This window comes from Carya illinoinensis, chromosome 8 (genome assembly GCF_018687715.1).
Source record: "Carya illinoinensis cultivar Pawnee chromosome 8, C.illinoinensisPawnee_v1, whole genome shotgun sequence".
In the NCBI taxonomy this organism is placed as follows: domain Eukaryota; kingdom Viridiplantae; phylum Streptophyta; class Magnoliopsida; order Fagales; family Juglandaceae; genus Carya; species Carya illinoinensis.
Window position 1 is genome coordinate 31,520,399 of NC_056759.1, and position 19,317 is coordinate 31,539,715.

Below are 19,317 nucleotides of genomic sequence, written 5' to 3' on the forward strand. Positions count from 1 at the left end.
ATAGTTCCCATCAAATGAGGCGTTCAAAACCCTACATTGTAAGTGATCTGGAACATTGGCTCGAGCGAGGGGTCGAGCGAAGGTCGAGCGCCGAAATCTGCTTGAGTTCGCTCGAGCGCCATGTCGAGCGAGTATCGAGCGGTCGACTCTGCCTGAGTTCGCTCGAGCTCAGTGTCGAGCGAGGGTCGAGCGACACACTTTGCCTGGGTTCGCTTGAGCTCAGTGTCGAGCGAGGGTCGAGCGGTTGAATCTGCCTGAGTTCGCTCGAGCCGTATGTCGAGCGAGGGTCGAGCGGTTGAATCTGCCTGAGTTCGCTCGAGCGCTCTGTCGAGCGAGGGTCGAGCGAAGTCGCTTCTTTTGACCAATAATGAGCACACTTCAAGCCCACTTCAATCCTTCCGCAACAACACTTGTTACAACCCCATTTTACACAGGTTTTCACAAGAATATGCTAACACGCTCATTTTTCCCTCAACAGTAGGAAATTTTCTCGCTAATGTATTTGCGACCAATATAAATGACGGTACAATTTTGGTCGTTACAAGTAATATTAGCGATGAATTTAAAATTTCCGCTTACGTATTTGTAGCCAATATAAATGGCGATATAATTTTGGTCGTTAAAAGTGATATCAACTACGAATTTAAAGTTTCTCTCACAAAAGATAAACTTTTAGCTATGAGTTTTGTATCGTCACTAAAACATTACTTTTTGCGAAAATAAATTGGGTCGCAAAAGGTTGACTATAAGATTTAAACTGAAAAAAAATTACGGTTTCATTAAAACTTATTATTTACGACGAAACCAAACTAGTTGGCAATACTCTACTACAGCAAAATTATTAGCGACAATTATAGTTGTTGCTAGTTCTATAATTGTCGTCACAATTACTTTTTCATTTGGTGGGAAATTTTCCCGCTTATATATTTGTGACCAATATAAATGACGATACAATTTTGGTCGTTAAAAATAATATTAGCGACGAATTTAAAATTTTCTTCACTAAATATAAACCTTTAGCTACGATTTTAATATCGTCGCTAAATATTTCGTCAATAAAAGCTTTATTTCTTGTAGTGTGTGTAGGATAAAATGGTTGCCCTACGTGTTAAATCTAAGTCAGATCAAAATTCCTTAATAGGTGATGTTGACATTTTTACACAAGTTATGGGTCAATGTTCAGGATATTTGAGGGGTTTGGATCACTGTATAAAGCCTTCCACCCTTTTCTCTTCGCCTAGGTTTGCCTCTACAACCTCTATATCGTTAGAGAATGCCAATTCCAAGATCGAAGAATTGACTGCAATGCAGCTTGAGTTAGCGGCTTAATTGGCGAAACAATGAGACATGAAGATGCACATGAAACAACATGAAGAACAACAAGAAGAGTTCAGGAGAGAGATGCAACTCCAAATGCAGCAGCTTATGTAACAGTTCAGGCTTCCAAGCAACTGCTTTACATTATACGTAAAGATTTTGGGATCTATTTCTGTATGAAGTATGCTAGTACCGTTTTATTTATTTAGTTTGCACTTATTATATTACTTTTGTAAGTATTAAACAATTTGTAATGTATTCTTTTAATTATAAGGAATGTCTATTTGGTTTTTTATTATTGGATTTAAATAAAATATACATCGTTCAAACAACCAATAAACCGTTCAAACACCAAGTATTAAATCATCCAAAAATTGATACGGTATATACATTAATATAATCCAATTTATTTTCTTCTCGTTCAAACATTACTTGATACCGTTTGATTGATTCATGCATGAAGCGTTCGAACGCTTCATCATGCCAACTTGTTCGAACGTGTGAATTTGAACTGTTCAAATGAGATGCTGGGACGAAATTCAATCGGGACCAAAAAAAAAATGGCCGTTCGAATGTGTTTGAACAGTTTTCTATAAAATTATCCTAAAAAATACTTTTTGAGACGAAATTATTATTTTCATTTCAAAATATCTTTTGAGACAGTAATGTTGGAACGACCTTGAGACGCTTTTTATTTTTAGTCCCAAGATATATTTTGGGACGAACTCACTTTCTTTTGGGACAAAAAGTTTGTCCCAAAAGACTGCTTTGTTGTAGTGTAGAAGACTTCATGAAGATGCATGTAAGTCCGGAGTCGTTAATTAGACTTGTCAAGCACAAAGCATACCAGAAAGATTCCTTCCCAAATCCCGTCTTATTTTTTAATCGACCTTTAATTTTTAATTCCATCAATAAATGTTAAAGATTCAACAAATAAAGCAACTTTATTGAATAAACTTTGGCAGCAAGTGCTTATATATGACCCTGATTATAAGGTGAGGCTGTAGAGACCGCTAGTTAATTATTAATTCAAGAAAGTGCTTGACTTAGAAATTTGCATAAAGTAAGTGAGTGTGCAAGAAAGACATATAACTAGAAAATTATATATAAAGTGATGCTCGATCGTTGCCTATACTATAACATATATAATGAAGAAACTTTGGCAGAAAGTATCCGCGAGGTATATATAACCCCGATTATTAGGTTAGGCTGTAGAGATCATCGATAGTTAATTAATCAAGAGAATGCTTGACTTAGAAATTAGCATAAAGTAGAATCAGTGTGAAAGAAAGACATATAACTAGAAAATAACGTGATGCTCGATCGTGGAAATTTAGGACGAAGCTACTGATGATGAGCAATGAGGTTCCAACTTCCAACCAAGTTGCATGCGTTGGCTATACTATTACTCGGTCGACCGAACGTCTTGAAAACGTCTAACAAATTCTTTTATATATATATGCTACCAATTTCTATTCTACTCCATTCTTTTTCCCAAGCTAGCCGTGCAGTTAATGTTAGGGCATTATTGAAAATTCACCTATACCTTCTAAACATCAATACTGGTATACATATATAGTAAAGTGAAAATCACATGCATGAATTCAAACATGAGTACGTAATTTCCCATAAAACATAATTCTCTACTAGATTTTGTACATGGTTGTCCGTACAATTTACTAAATACTAATTAAGAGGCCAGTGATATCTTTCTTTTGTCCTTAACAAATGGGTCATAATTACTTTAGATATTATATTTAAATATTTATATTATTTATTTTCATTTAAGAAAAAAGGTGAGCTTCCGTCCTAGCGGGTGCTATCAGAAAATGTTCCCTTATACCACTTTGTGGATTTAAAAACAAAAATGATAGTTGAAATGAAGAGATAGGCAGAGTGAGTCAAAAAGACAAGTATGAAAGGGAGAGTGTGCAGAAAACAGAAAAGAAGGAAAGGGGATGAGGGAGGGAGAGAGAGAAAGGGGGAAGAGATAAAAGAACAGAAGAAAAGGAAGATAGTGAAGGAAGATAGTAAGGGAAAGAGAAGAGAGGAGGACCAAATAAGGAAATAACAAAAAGAGAGAGAATGAACATAGAAGACAAGAACCAAAAAAATAAGGAAAATGCTGGGGATCCCGCTGGAGCTTACCGCTCCCTTCTTCTTCTTTTTTCCTTTTTCTTTTTCTTAATGATTAAGAATTTTTTTTTAATATTATTATAAACTACAAAAAAAATTTTTTTGCCTAGCGGTGACTCCCAGCGGGAGCCACCAACGGTGACTGTAGCACCGTCCAAAAAATAATTAAAACTTCAATATCTTAATTGTATCGCGTAAGTAGAGAATCGTGTTAATCCCCACAAAAATATATGTGAATTATTGTTTATTTATTTTTGTTGTTTGATTCATGTAACTAATTACTTATTTATTGCTACATCTACAAAATAATCTTACAAACTGACGTGGTTTCATCTGATCTGATATATCTACTTCATAATAAAATTAACTTTATAATTTGACAAACCACATTCAGCCACATCAGTTTCTGGAATTGCTTTTGTGTAATTCATTTGTGGTTAAGGTATTTTCCTTTATTTATTGTTGGTTATTTGGGTGTATTGATCTATAAATAATATATTTGCATATTAATATAACAAAACGTGGTCAAATAAGTTGTGAATATGTTTAGTAGAGTTTTGCTTGTAATTGGAAAGAAAAGGTTTAAAAATTACAAATTCACAAAATCTGATGAGATCGACCTAATTAATTAGATTAAAACAGTCATAATTGTTGATCCTGATATGAATGAGCAAATATTAACAAAATCCGACTCCGCATCAACAAAAAAGAGTCGAGGTTGGAATTTTTTTTTTTTTTTTCAAATTTTCAGTTGGATTTGGAGTAAGACTCAGAGGCATTACCCAACCGACTCTAACTCCAAATTTGACTCCAATATTGTACATATGTTATAAAAATATGTATTTATATATATATTCATCATATATGCTAGTATAGTTATTTAGTTATATAACTAAAACTTTTATAGTTAAATTGAATAATATACTAGTGTGAGCTAATTATTATAAAATAATATAATTATACTATAATATAAATAGACTAATAATAGTATTTGTAAACACTATAGTATTAGTACATCCAATCAAGTATAGAAATGAGTTAGACACTAGTATTGATAGTATTGAAATAAGTCTAGTAGAATCATTTAATAACATATAATACCAATTAATTTACTAAAATATAATAACATGTAATTAAACACTAGAAAGTCTAGTATATAATTAAGTTATAAATAAATTAAACATCAGTATAAATATAAACATGAAATTAGACATTATAGTATAAGTCAAGTATATAAATAAATTAGACACTGGTAATAGAAATAACGAATAAGTCTAGTATAATGAGTTAATAGCACATAATACTAATTTACTAAATTATAATAATATATAATTAGACACTAAAAATTAGTCTAGTATACAAATATGTTATAAATAATTTAGAAACTAGTAACTAATATAGCATACATATATTGCATGTATTTATTTCCATATTTTCTATAATTAAATATTAACAGTAAATATTGATGTGGAATGAGCATTAACAAGACCATTTTGAAATTAAGGACGGAGCTACGTACTGATGATGAGCAATGAGGTTCCAATTTCCAACCAATTAAGTTGCATGCGTTAGGTTGGCTATACTATTACTCCGTCGACCCAACGTCTTGAAAACGTCTAACAAATTCTTTTATATTTGAACAAGTTCGAACTTTTCACGAGTTGTTTCATATTATAGATAAATAGATTATTTATATTTTATTTGATAATTTTATCTACACTGTTGACAAATAAATTTTAACTTTTTACGAATAACTTTAATTTATAGTTTATATATATATATATTAATTATTAGATTCATAAATATTCAAATGACATGTTTAATATTAATTAGTATCGAATTACATGATTTCTTCTAATTTTGTAAATATTTTTATTAACTATGGAGATTATTGATATTATAAAAAATAAATACAAAATTATACAAATTTAGACAAGGTTATACGAGTCGGGCTTATCTGTATACAAGTCGTATTATTAATAACTGGTTATAATTTATGTTAACAAACATCTCATTTAATAAATAAATTGAGCAAAATCAAGTTTTACGAGTCGATCTTGAGCTTCCTTTACGTTCTTCGATCATAATTCTGTTTAAGGTACGGGGAGAAGAGCTCAAATGTCTATTGCAACTAGAAAAAAGCCCCAATCGGTGGTAGATTGAAATTATCTTTCTAGTTCATGAACTTTTTTTTTTTTTTTTGAAAAGAACCTCATATCTCATTTCATTCACTATAACCATCTGTTACAATTTTGTCAAAGAGTACATGAGAAAACGCTTCTTCTGGGCAATCTTCCATCCAAACTATTTCCTCATCTAATCCGATTGCTTTCTTGGCTAAGCTATGTGCCACCTTATTTCCTTCTCTGTATATGTGTTGCAACTTCCAGCTACTTACATCAGACAAAATACTTCTCAAATCATCTACTATCTGACCATACCAGGCCCAGTTTTCATCTCTATTGTTTACAGAGTCTACTATAGTCAGGGCATCACCCTCAAATTCAACATTTACAAACCTTAGTTCTATACATACCTCAACAGCTCGCCATAGTGCTTGTAATTCAGCAACTATTGGACTGCAGATGTTAGTTCTGGGCATACACAAACATGTAAGGACTTCACCTTCCTCATCCCTTATCACCACACCAGCTCCCATCTTTTGAGTTTTCTGATCAAAAGCTGCGTCCCAGTTGATCTTCACTGTATTTTCTCCAGGCCTCTTCCATTTCACATTTCTGCCAACTGCTGTAGCTGACAACTTATTAACCTCTCCCACTGCTTGAGCTTCTCTGTATTCCTCCAAATCTGCAATAGCTTGACTAATCAAGCACTTTGGCCCTGTAAAATGTTCTTCAAAAATCAGTTTGTTCCTTCTCAACCAGATTTTTCGCATGGACACAGCTACCATTTCAACTTCCCTTTTAGGCAGCTTCTGAATTAGTTTTTCCCATACTTCACTTAAGCCTTCATCACTGCATGACCATTTCCTTAGAGGACTAGCATTTTCTGCCCATACATCCCTTGCAGCTTCACAACTCCATATAGCATGGCCCACAGTTTCAGTTTCTTTATTGCAGATGGGACATGAATCATCTTCCACCATCTTTCGTTTGACTAAGTTCTGTTTAGTAGGAAGACAGTCGTCCAAAGCTCTCCACATGAAGTTTTTAACCATTGCAGGAACTTCCATTTTCCATAAAGCTCTCCATCTACCACTTCCATAATTCCTACTAGAGGATTCCCCTTTGTTTCTGTTTTTCAGTTCCATATCTAAATGATATGCACTTCTTACTGAGAAGATCCCATTTCTTGTGTAGCCCCAAATTTGCTTGTCATTGGCACCCTTTCTGCTTACAGGGATCATTTTCACAATATTAGCTTCTTCACTTCCCAACACAGCTTCCACTGTCTCTATCTTCCATTTACCTTCCCCCATCAATTCAGCAACCTTTGCTTCCCTACTAAGAGTCTGTACAGGAGCTTGAGATGGTCTCCAAGAGGACCATGAGGGTATCCATTTATCTTTCCAGATGCTTATCTGTTTGCCATTCCCCACCCTCCAAACAACTCCCTCTTTGAGTAATCTCAAAGCACCCCATAAGCTTCTCCATATAGCTGAAGGACTCCAACCAAGCTTTGATGACATCAAATCCCTGCTTCTGAAGTATTTCTCTTTAAGAATTGTGGCTGACAAGGATCCTGGATCAGTTAATACTCTCCAGCATTGCTTGGCCAGCATTGCTGAGTTGAAGCTGTCCATATCCCTAAAGCCTAAACCACCCGAGTGTTTTGCAGCCCCCATTCTTCCCCAACTTTTCCAATGTGTTTTCCTGTCATTTTGTTTGTGGCCCCACCAAAACCTTGCCATTAATGAAGATACTTCAGAACACAACCTCTTAGGAAAACGAAAGACACTCATGTGGTATGTCGGGATAGCTTGGATTACAGCTTTTAGAAGCACCTCTTTTCCAGCCTGAGATAGAAACTGATTTTTCCAATTATTTAGTCTCTGCCAAATCCTCTCCTTAATACCTCTAAAAGCATTGTATTTCGACCTTCCAACCATTGTAGGTAGGCCTAAATACTTTTCACTGTCACTATATAGCCTTGCCCCAATTACTGCCCTTAATTGCCTCTTCTCCTCCCTTCTTGTGTTACCACTAAAAAAGATTGAGGTTTTCTGATCATTGAGGCATTGACCAGAGGCTGCCTCATATATCTTCAGCAACTCCTTCAGTCTTCTCCATTCTCCCAAGTTGGCTTTACAAAATAAGATGCAGTCATCTGCAAACATTAGATGGGTTACAGCTGTTCCCCCTCTAGTTACAGTAGCCCCTTTCACCTCCCCCTTCCTCTCAGCTTCATTGATCAGACTACTCAGCCCCTCAGCACAAAGTACAAACAAGAATGGAGACAATGGATCTCCTTGCCTGATCCCCCTTGAAGGCTCAAAATACTCACCAACACTGCCATTAACTAGTGTGGAATATGATACTGTTGAGACAGTTCTCATGATTAATTGCACCCACTGATCACAGAAGCCTAGCTTGTTCATCACTTCTTCCAAGTACCTCCACTCCACACGGTCATAGGCTTTGGACATGTCCAATTTGACCGCCATGCTCCCCTCCTTCCCCCTTTGCCTATTTCTCATGGAGTGCAACAGCTCATAAGCTGTTAAAATATTATCTGAGATCAATCTTCCCCTAATAAATGCACTTTGTTGGTAAGAAATCACATCAGGCAATACCACTTTCAGCCTATTTGCTAGTGTCTTGGCCATTATCTTATATAAGACATTACACAAGCTTATAGGTCTGAATTCTCCAACTGTAACAGGCTCTTTAACCTTGGGAATCAAAGCTAAAAGAGTCTGATTTATACTTTTCAGATCCCCTTTCCCTTTCATAAACTCCATCACAGCCAAACACACATCCTCCCCTACTACATGCCAATATTTCTGGTAGAAGCAAGCACTAAAACCATCACTTCCCGGGGACTTATAAGGGCTCATCTGAAACACTGCAGTTTTTATCTCCTCTCTAATAACTTCCTTAGTTAGGAAATCATTCATACCCTTACTCACCTTAACTTTAATAAATTTTGTACCAGCTTGGATCATTTCCAAAGTTGGTTCTCCTGATGACAAGACTTCTACAAAATGCTTCTTAAAAGCCCCTTCAATCCCTACCTGGTCCTTCATCACTCTGCCATATAAATCAGAAACTTGAAGGATTCTGTTTTTTTTCCTTCTTTGACTTGCACATTCATGAAAATACCTTGTGTTTCTATCCCCATACTGGAACCAGTTTCTTTTGGCCCTCTGTTTCCACTTCACATCCTCTTTTTCCAACAACAAGCCAACTTCCCCCTTTAACCTTTTTATTTCCCCACTTATACTTCCATCCTCTCCCTCCTGTAACTCCATTAATTTCTTAGTTTTTTCTCTCAACTCCTCTCCCTCTTTTTTATTTTTAACTCTGCCCCAATTCTGCAGGACAGCACCACATTTTTTTAAAGCTCTCTTCATTTTTTCAACATAAGAATCTCCCCCTTCATTCATCCTCCACTCCCCTTTTATTACCTCCTCACACTCCACATCCTTAGTCCAGCAAGCTTCAAACCGAAATATTCTTTTCCTTGGACCATTTACCCTATTCATAGATAAATGCAACACAATTGGTTTGTGGTCTGAACATCTAGCAGGTAACACCTCTACCATCACCTCCTTATACAGCTCATTCCACTTGCCATTTGCCAAGCATCTGTCCAACCTTTCTTTTACAAAAGTACCATCCATATGGCCATTGCTCCAAGTGTATCTACCTCCACTATAGCCCAAATCAAACAGCTCATTCTCCTCCATAGCCTCCCTGAACATCCTCATCTGACTCTCTTCCCTTTGACCACCTCCCCATTTCTCGGATTGGCAAATGATCTCATTGAAGTCACCTGCCACACACCAAGGAACTTCTGCTTCTGGTTTCAACATATTCAACAAATCCCAAGATAACTTCCTCTTGGTTGATTCCGGATGGCCATAGAAGCCAGTGAATAACCACCTCTTTCTCAATTCCACATCAAGAATCCATGCACTTATATGCCATCTAGAATAGCTAATAATTTCTACTTCCATCTCATCAAACCATAGTAGAGCCAACCCTCCTGCCTTTCCTATAGGATCCACAACAAAACTCTGCTCATACCCCACTCTTCTTCTAATTCCTTCAATCTTTTTTGTAACAATCATTGTTTCAATTAGAAACATGATCTTGGGCCTCTTATCCTTTGCTAGGGAGCAAAGATCCTGAACTGTCCGAGGGTTCCCAAGCCCTCGGCAGTTCCAACATAGGATATTCATTGTAATAGGTGGGGCTGCTTCACAGCCACCACCTCTACATTGTAAGTGTCAATCTCCACAAGCTCTTCTCCCTTCTTTACTCTTTTAGCTTCTGTTTCCTTTACCTCCCCCCCTTCTCTTTTTTTCTTGACAGTTTGGTCCCCCTCAATCCCTCCCTCTTTCTGTTTACCTCTTGCCCTTCTTTTCCACCTCCTCTCCCTTTCCAGCATATTCCCTCTTCCCTCATCCTCACTAATCACCTGTGCATCCTCCAGAGTGTTCCTCTCCCCTCGGTCCCTTCCATCCCTCCCTTCATTCCCCTCCACAATAGCTCCACCTTCCCTCATTATGATCTTCCCACTCTTCTCTCTGATTACAGGATCTTTTTTCACCTCCCCTCCCTCTTCCTCACTCCTCTCCTTCTCCACTTCTTTCTCCTTTTTTCCCTCTCTACACCCTTCACCTTCTGCCTTCCCCTCCCATCCCTTGAAGTTCCCCCGAGAGCCTTCACTAGCTCTAAGCCAGGGGCCAAATTGAGTTTTCCTCTCCCCCTCTATAGCCTGTGACAATTTACCCCCTGTGCATCCCTCTTCCCCGTGGACAATACAACCACACTTGAAACACAACTTAGGAAGTTTTTCATAAGTGAAAGGAACCCATAGCTTCTTCCCTTCCACCTCTATAGTTCTCCCTCTCGCCACAGCCTTTCTTAAATCCATCTCCACCTTTACTCTCAGATAACTCCCCCACCCTACATCATCCTTTGGTGCATCCACCTCTTCCACTTTCCCTATGGATTCACCAATTTCTTTCCCAACATTATACTCCATACACGACAGAGGCAAGTTGTGCATATGCATCCAAAGAGATGCCAGATCAAAGTTAATCTGAGATGGCTGTGTCAATCCATCAAATGGCTTCAGTACAAACATCAAATTATCAAATAACCAAGGGCAACCTTCCAACACACGTTTCTTATCACCCTCAGTTGCAAAGGTAACTATAAAAATGTTCGTACGAATCTCAGTAAACACAGGAGGTCGACTTACCTTCCAAATCTTGGACATCGTAGCACTCACCACCTCCTTTCCCTTGGTGCGATTTGAACACACCTTCCCTATCAAGCTGCACTCTCCTCTGTTCTTCAGTTTCATCGAGCCTCCAATCCGCACACTGATGGCCTCATTTTCCTCTTCATTCAGACTCAACCTCTTCCAAATGCTTTCCAAATCTTCCATCGAAAACCGCTGTACCGCGAACGTGAACAGCACTCGGGAACCTCACCTTCCACGGTGAAGACTTTGAACTTCTCCTCCTTTCGCGCCCTCAGGCCGTTATAGAGAGAGAAGACTAATTCTCTTCTAGTTCATGAACTTGAGGTGATTTGTTTAGGTAACATTAACTTACACATGTTTTTATAACCTTGGGTTTAATTTTCTGTTGGAACTGGACCCCTTGAATGTGAGACACGGATTTAGTTCCAATAGAAATGAGATCCAATCTAATGCTTTTTGAAAGTTACAAGTTAAAAAATAAAAGTAATTAAAGAATCGTAAGACCCATCTTCTAAGATTATTAGGAACATCAATGAAAAATATATCTTAGATATTAATTTTCATTGTTCTTAAATAATGTAAGAGCATAGAGGTTGTGATGGGTGAAGTAGTTCTGATTTTATTAGTTAATCCATCATCCAAACAAGCTTTACGAAGATATCACTGATTGTCTTGACTCTTGGGAGGCACTAGACTTTGTCAAGCAAGAATAATACCAGGAAGTTCCCCCAACAATTAACCTTCTTAAAAAGAATATGAACCCGACATGATTTGTGAGACTCGGATTTAGTTCCTTTGAATTACTTTAGATACAAATCGCGTTTTATTTTTCAATCTTTCTCCCAAAACTTTTAACTTTTAAGTCCAATCAATAAATGTTAAAGATTCAAGAAATAAAGTATCCGCGTGGGTCATATTTATTTTAGATATTATATTTAAATATTTATTTTCATTTAAGAAAAAGGGTGAGCTTCCGTCCTAGTGGCATCAGATAACGTTACCTTATTAGTTATATAGTTATATAATTAAAATTAAATTCAATAATGTATTAATATGAAGTAATTACTATAAATTATTATATTTATATTTTAATATAAATAAACTGATAATAATATTTGTAAATATTATAGTATTCATAATCAAATATAGAAATGAGTTAGACATTAGCATTGAGATAAGTCTAATATATTTAATAAGTTAATAACACAAAATATTAATTTATTAAAATATAATAACATGTAATTAGATACTATAATATCTAGTATAAAAATATGTAATGAAACATTATAATATGAGTCTAATTTATTTAAATATAATAACATATAATTTATTCAAAAGAGTTTTCATTATCTTTTTAGTAAACTTCAAATTCAAAAGTCCACGAAAAAGTCTTCTTTAAAAAAACTGTTAATTTTTTTTTTTTTTTCAAATGACCTTTTATAAGGCTTCACGCTTCACTTATTACAAACATCTTTCTCACTCTCGCTCCATATCTACTTCTTCGTTACCTCTCCAAACCAAATCAAGAAATTCAAGAGAAAAATGAAAGTGCAATCCCTCCTTTCGCTTCTGCTTCTGTGCCTCCTCTACTTTCATCCAACCCTTTCTGGCGGATACATTCTCCCAGAATACAGGGCCCTTCTCTCCGTCAAGTCCTCCATCACTCATGACCCATTTTCAGCTCTTTCTACGTGGAACGCCTCCACTAGCCACTGCAACTGGAAGGGTATCACGTGCCACCCTTCTAGTCGTCGCGTGATCGCCCTCGATCTCTCAAACCTTCTACTCTCTGGTACTCTCTCCTCGGACCTGTCTAATCTCCGTTTCCTCTCCGAACTCTCCGTCGCTGGCAATGATCTCTCCGGGGCCATCCCCGCCGAGCTCTCTTCCCTCTCTGCCCTCCGCGTCCTTGATCTCTCATATAATCGCTTCAACGGCACCTTCCCCTCCCAGCTCTCCCTCCTCAAGAACCTTCAGGTTTTGGATCTCTCTGGCAACTACATGATCGGTGACTTGCCCCTGGCCGTCACCCAAATGCCCAACTTGCGCCATTTGAATCTAGGTGAAAACTCTTTCTCAGGTCGGATAACGTCCCAGTTCGGGCAATGGAAATTCTTGGAATATTTGGATGTATCCTATAACGACCTCGAGGGTCCTATACCGCAGGAGATAGGAAACTTGACCAACCTCAGGGAGCTCTACATTGGAGGATACACCAGTATGTACTGTGGCATACCCTCGGAGATCGGGAACCTATCGGAACTAGTTTCTTTCAGAGCCAATAGCTGTAACTTATCCGGCGAGATTCCAGCGTGGTTTGCCGAGCTGAAGAACTTGAGGCTGCTGCAATTGTCTGATAACAAACTCCACGGCGCTATTCCTGAGTTTATTGCCGACATGCCAGAGCTGGAGAAGCTGTATTTGTGGGAGAACAACTTTAGCGGGATCATTCCTCAGAGGCTGGGAAGGAATGGGAAGCTTCAGGTTCTGATTCTTTCATCGAATAATTTGACTGGGACTCTACCTCCTGATATGTGTTTTGGGAATCAGCTTGAGATTCTGTCTACTAGGGAAAATTTATTGGTCGGTCCAATCCCGGACGCACTCGGGAGGTGCGAGTCGCTATCTCGAATCGTAATGGAGCACAACTTTCTCAACGGTTCAATACCAAGAGACCTTTTCGGTTTGCCCAATCTCACCTACGTGATGCTGCAGAATAACCGTCTGACCGGGAAGTTTCCCATTTTCTCGAGAAACGATTCTAAATTGGGGATACTAGATATTTCTGACAACAAGGTTCATGGGGAGGTACCTAGTTGGATCTGGAGACTTCCCTATCTTGTGATTTTGAATCTTTCTCATAATTGTCTAGAGACTCTAGATGAGAATTTAAACTCTCCCAACACTTCCCAATCCTCGTTGAAAATGATAGACCTTCAATCCAACCAGCTCCAAGGGCAACTTTCAACTCTCCCACTGCATTTTCTGTACACCAGTCAAATGGCTTTGTTGGAGCTCACTTTTTTCTCTGTTTCGAGGAATAAATTCGACGGGGCTATTCCTACATCACTGTGCAATGCTACAACTCTAAATGTTTTAGACTTGTCCCATAATCACTTAACTGGCATGATTCCCCAGTGCTTAATTGAAATGAGTGGAGTTTTAAGCGTGATGGGAAACAATCTTACTGGCGTAATTCCTGACTCCTTTCCATTCAATTGTAATTTAGAAATTTTGGTTCTGAATGGAAATCAACTAGAAGGAGAGCTACCAAAATCCCTGGACAGGTGCAATGCAACCTTGGGGGTTTTGGACATTGGGAACAACCTCATTCAGGATACCTTCCCATGTTATTTGAAGAATATAGACACGTTGAGGGTCCTTATTTTGCGATCTAACCAATTTCATGGGTCTATTAATTGTCTAGACGCTAATACCACCTGGTCCAAACTTCAAATCTTAGACCTGGCCTCGAACCATTTTGTTGGAAAGTTTCCAATATGTTATTTTTCTAGCTGGAAGGCAATGATGGGAACCGAAAAGGAAATGGAAAGTAAGGGTGGATCTGATCATATTGTAGCTGATTCTTTTTCCCAAGATTCTTTTTCGCTTGCCTATCAAATTAGGGTAAATCTTACATTAAAAGGTCAAGATTTGGAGTTTGAGAAGATCCTAACTATCATAACCTCACTTGATTTGTCGTGCAATAGTTTTGACGGAGATATACCTAAAGAAATAGGAGAATTCAAAGTCCTATATGCCCTCAACTTATCTCACAACGCTTTTACGGGTCAAATTCCACAAGCTTTAGTAAACTTGAGAGCTCTTGAGTCACTAGACTTGTCGAGCAACAAGCTCATCGGAGAGATTCCTCTCCAACTTGCAGATTGTCTTACTTTCCTGTCAACTCTTAACCTTTCCTTCAATCAATTGGTGGGAAAGATTCCACAAATAAGGCAATTTGCTACATTTTCGGAAAGTTCATTTGAAGGAAACATAGGATTATGTGACTTTCCTATGAAAGAAAAATGCATACATGAAGAATTGGGACCTTCTGCTCCTCCATATTCTGTGAATTCAATTGATTGGGACTTCCTAAGTGTTGAATTGGGATTTGTTTTTGGCCTTGGAATTTTTATTGGACCTCTTATATTTTGGACGAGGTGGAGGAAACGCTACTACAAACATGTCGACGACATTGTTTTTAAAATGTTTCCTCGGACATACATAAGAATAGAAAATTATCGAAGCGGAGTACACAAGAATGAAGGACGGCAAGCACGTAAGAATCAAGGTGGGAGGTAATGCTCAATGCTGTCAGGTATGTCCCCAATTGATATTTTGGTATGCAATTAAATATTGTCGAAAGTGATGTATTATAAATTAGCAATGTTATTGAAATTCATAAGGCATCATCTCCTACATGGCAGGCTGCACAAAATATGAAATATCAGGAAGTAATATGGCCTCGATCCCCCCACCATGTAGCAGAAAGCGTTATGGGGATGAAGCACAGGGCTTTGTACCCATAATTACATTTGTATAAGTTTTTAATAGTTTTGGCGTTACTTTATGTAAGAATTTAGTCTAAATTAGCAAAATATATGAAGCAACTTCTTCTGGTTTGCATATTGGCCTATACGTAATACTCTGCACATTGAATTAGCTAACTTTCCACTATACCATTAAATTATTATTTCTTTTTTTATTTATTATTAATTCATCTCTTTATTAGGAGATAAAGTTGAGGGCAATCAAATTAAGGAAGAGAGAAAAAAAAATATTACTATATTATTTAATTGTGCAACAGTGGTAGTCAATGCCAATGAAATTTGATCCATGATATTCTTTAAACTTTCACTACCTAAATATTTTACGAAAACCACTGCTGCTCTAAGTTGAGCAGCACTAAAGGCAGACTTGGTGTACCTATCAAGTTGGAACATTTCAGTTACGGGATCCCAATCCAAATTCTAAACATAATTCATTAATCCATTTTTATTTATAGGCTCGGTTTCTCTCTAGTTCATATAGACACATATTTATATTTATGTCTAGAGTTCATCTATCTGTTGGGATACAATCATAAAGTTGACTGTTCATAAATTACTTTAAGAACCATCATGCATCGCGTAAAACAATCCAGGAATTAGAATTACAAAGGGCCATATAACCACTTTTTGAACATCATGCACATTAGCTTCCTTAATTAAACACGGTTTCGAGCAAAAGCTTTGCTTGATTAATGCTATACATTACCCAATTGTACCTAAACACGCGAAATGGATGGACAACGTAGAGGCTTACCCCACTTTCACCCAATCTTTAAAAAATCTTAGGAGTGTAGTCGGTCCGATCATTCTTGATGGAGAATTTTGAACATAATCAAAATCCATCAAAAGTTCAGACCCGGCTAGATTGATAAAGCCTTTGGATTGGACTGGACTAGATTGTTTTGGTTCGTTCAATTTGTTTTATGGTGATATTTCAGTCTAGGTCCCTTTTTTTTTTTCAAGTTTTAAAGTTTCTTATTTGTCTTATTGACGATCCTTAATCAGTTCGATCAAAACCATTCGGTCGGGTTGATATTTTTGATCCGAACCAAAATTAGTACACCCCTACCCTTATTATTACTTTTTTTGAACACCTAAGCTTGCTTTTTTTTTTTTTTTTTTTTTTAATTATCTTCAAACATAACTCATTTACATATAGTTATTTATTTAATGAAAAATTTTTAATTCGTAAGATGTTTAGATAATCCAGTATTTCAATTGGGTGATAATAGGGAACATAGGTAAAACCATAGAAGATTCTTTTTCAAGAGTATTGAAAACAGTAATAATCGGGAATTATTAAGCATTATAATTTTGTTTGGTGGTTGGATAAAAAGCCGGTCAAACAATGTTGACAAACATGGAGAGAAACGAGACGGAGTGTTTTGGTTAGGGGTATCAAATCGTGTTACAGATTGTATTTCTGTCGTGTCAAAATATGTATATTATATTATATAAGTAAATATAAACCCAACCCATTATGCTTATCATGTTGAAATATCAAACCCTAACATGACCCATTAATATAATGTGTTGTGTCCTGTCAATCTGTTTCAACCTATTTATATAAATGAATTGAATAATCTAAAATTAACTGGTTCAACCTAACTAAATTTAGTATAATTTTATATAAATGTTAAAATCATTATATCTATAAAAAAAATTATAAAATTAACTACAAGTTCAAAATTATAATCTAAACAATAAAAATATCAAAACTAAAATTCTAAAAATGTTACTTTTAGGTATAAGGATATAATGGTTATTTTAACTTTTTTAACGGGTCATAATGAGTTATTGTTGCCCAGATGACTAACACAAGAAGGGGGTGAATTGAGTTGTATTTAAAAAAATAACAATTATAAATCAAATATACAATATAAAATATAAACAAAATACGAAACAACAATAAATATAAAGAGTAAAGGTAAGAGGGAAACAAATTCAGTATATTAATGAGGTTCGGCTCCACTGCCTAAGTCCTCGCCTCAAGCTACCCCTTGAGGATCCCCAAATTCACAATTCAACCTCCTTCAGGTGGAGGTAGAAACCTATTACACTTTTGAACAACATCGCTACAAAGGATCCGTGTAGAACACCCTCTACACTTGCAATCACCTTACATGTGGTGATTCAACTATTCCCTGTGTAGAACACTTTCTACATACACAAGGGTTGTATACCCCCTTTTACTGATACAAGAGTTGATAGTGGGTAGGTTATTAGAAAACACTCCTCAATGAGTGAAATAAGAACAGTACAGCGCAAACTATATCTCTCTCAAAATGAACAAGGATTAAGGATCAATGCTTAGAGAATAGAGAATGAAAGTTTTGAATGAATGTTGTATGCCCTTGGTTTGTGAATGGGAAACTCTCAAATGATCTATTTATAGGCATATGAGATTTCATACTCAAATTTAAAAAGATTTACATGTCAAAGACAACATCATTCACTTTTCAAAAAATTCAAACCTAATTTTTTTACTTTTTGCATATGACAAAAAGAGTACACTTTACTTTTCAAAAATTTCAAACATAATCTTTTTTCTTTTTGTATATGACAAAAAGAGCACACTTTACTTTTCAAATTTTTCAAACAAAATCATCTACTTTTTGCATAAGTCAAAAAAAGTATCAATCATTGAAAATATTTAAATAAAGCATCCACACGTGAAAGATGACAATCAATCATTTTTAATATTTTGAAAGTTCAAACCTTTAATCATGTCATGCACATGTAAAAGATAACAATCAATCATTTTTCAAAATTTTCAAATTTAATTTTCAAAATATTCTTACACATGTTGAAAATGTATTTTAATGATTTATGATAAAATATTAATTTTGAGCCTTAATCTTAATTTCAAATTTTAAGAGATTTACAACATTACTCTATAACTTTAATGTGAACTTATTCCCCTTCTTGCTCATGCTTGGTTCCTTGATGTGTTTGACTCCATTGTGTAGACAACTTGAACTTGAGACTCCTTAATTCTTTGAATTCATTTGTTATCATCAAAATTCATGTGTAGATATATAATTACACGAAATTTGAAACCTTGGGTTCAACAGTTATAATGTGTCAAAACGATTTACCCATTATCATCCCGTTAAACAATCATGTTTTAACAGGTTAATCTGTTTTGACCCGAACCTATTAAAACTAAACCCAAACCCGCTATTATCGTGTCGTATGCATGTTGAGTTAACGGGTCGTGTCACATATTACCACCCCTAATTTTGGCATTATCACTGTTCAAAATTACCTTATCAACCTCCAAATGTTACAAGATTTACATATATTCCAGGGTTGGACCCAATGTATTGTATCATATTGTACTTTAGTGGGATCAGCGGCTCACAATGACAGAGTAGGCTAATGAAGAAGAATAATGATAGGTGTACTACTCTACCATCACCCTTTGCCGCTCCCTCCCCAAAAAGAGTTCGATACAATACAATCGCTATGGTAGGAAGGGTTGTTGTTAATGTGATAAGATTCTAGGTCTCGTTTGTTTTCAGAGGATGAGATGAGTTGAGATGAAAATTGAAAGTTAAATAAAATATTATTAAAATATATTATTTTAATATTACCTTTGTATTGAGATTTTAAATAATTGAATTGTTTATTTTGTTTTGTATGAAGATTTGAAAAAATTATAATGATTAAATGCGATGAGATAAAATAAGATAAAAGATTTTGTGAAAGTGAAGTAGGCTAAGACCATAGGACCCTTTAAGTGCAAGTGTCTTTTTTGGTGGTAAATAGGGGTGCAAAAATAAATCGAAAAATCAGAAAACTGGTCCGGACCAAACCTGACTCGTTGGTTCAGTTTGAGTTTTGACTGGTTCAGTCCGGAATGGGTACCCTCATTTTAAAAACTGGTCAAATCCAGTCCGAAATTAATTTT

General features: G+C 36.2%; 1 protein-coding gene across 1 annotated transcript; it reads left to right on the forward strand.

The window, feature by feature from the left end:
- Positions 1-12,318: 12,318 nt before the first annotated feature.
- LOC122318344 (leucine-rich repeat receptor-like serine/threonine-protein kinase BAM1) lies at positions 12,319-15,490 on the forward strand. Its single transcript, XM_043135617.1, has 2 exons — positions 12,319-15,172; positions 15,282-15,490. Exon 1 carries the CDS (start codon positions 12,394-12,396, stop codon positions 15,154-15,156), a length of 2,763 nt encoding a protein of 920 aa, XP_042991551.1. The 5' UTR covers positions 12,319-12,393; the 3' UTR covers positions 15,157-15,172; positions 15,282-15,490.
- Positions 15,491-19,317: the final 3,827 nt, after the last annotated feature.

Excerpts from the sequence above, each read along its gene's own strand:
- LOC122318344 (XM_043135617.1), top strand. The coding sequence starts at position 12,394 with ATGAAAGTGCAATCCCTCCTTTCGCTTCTGCTTCTGTGCCTCCTCTAC.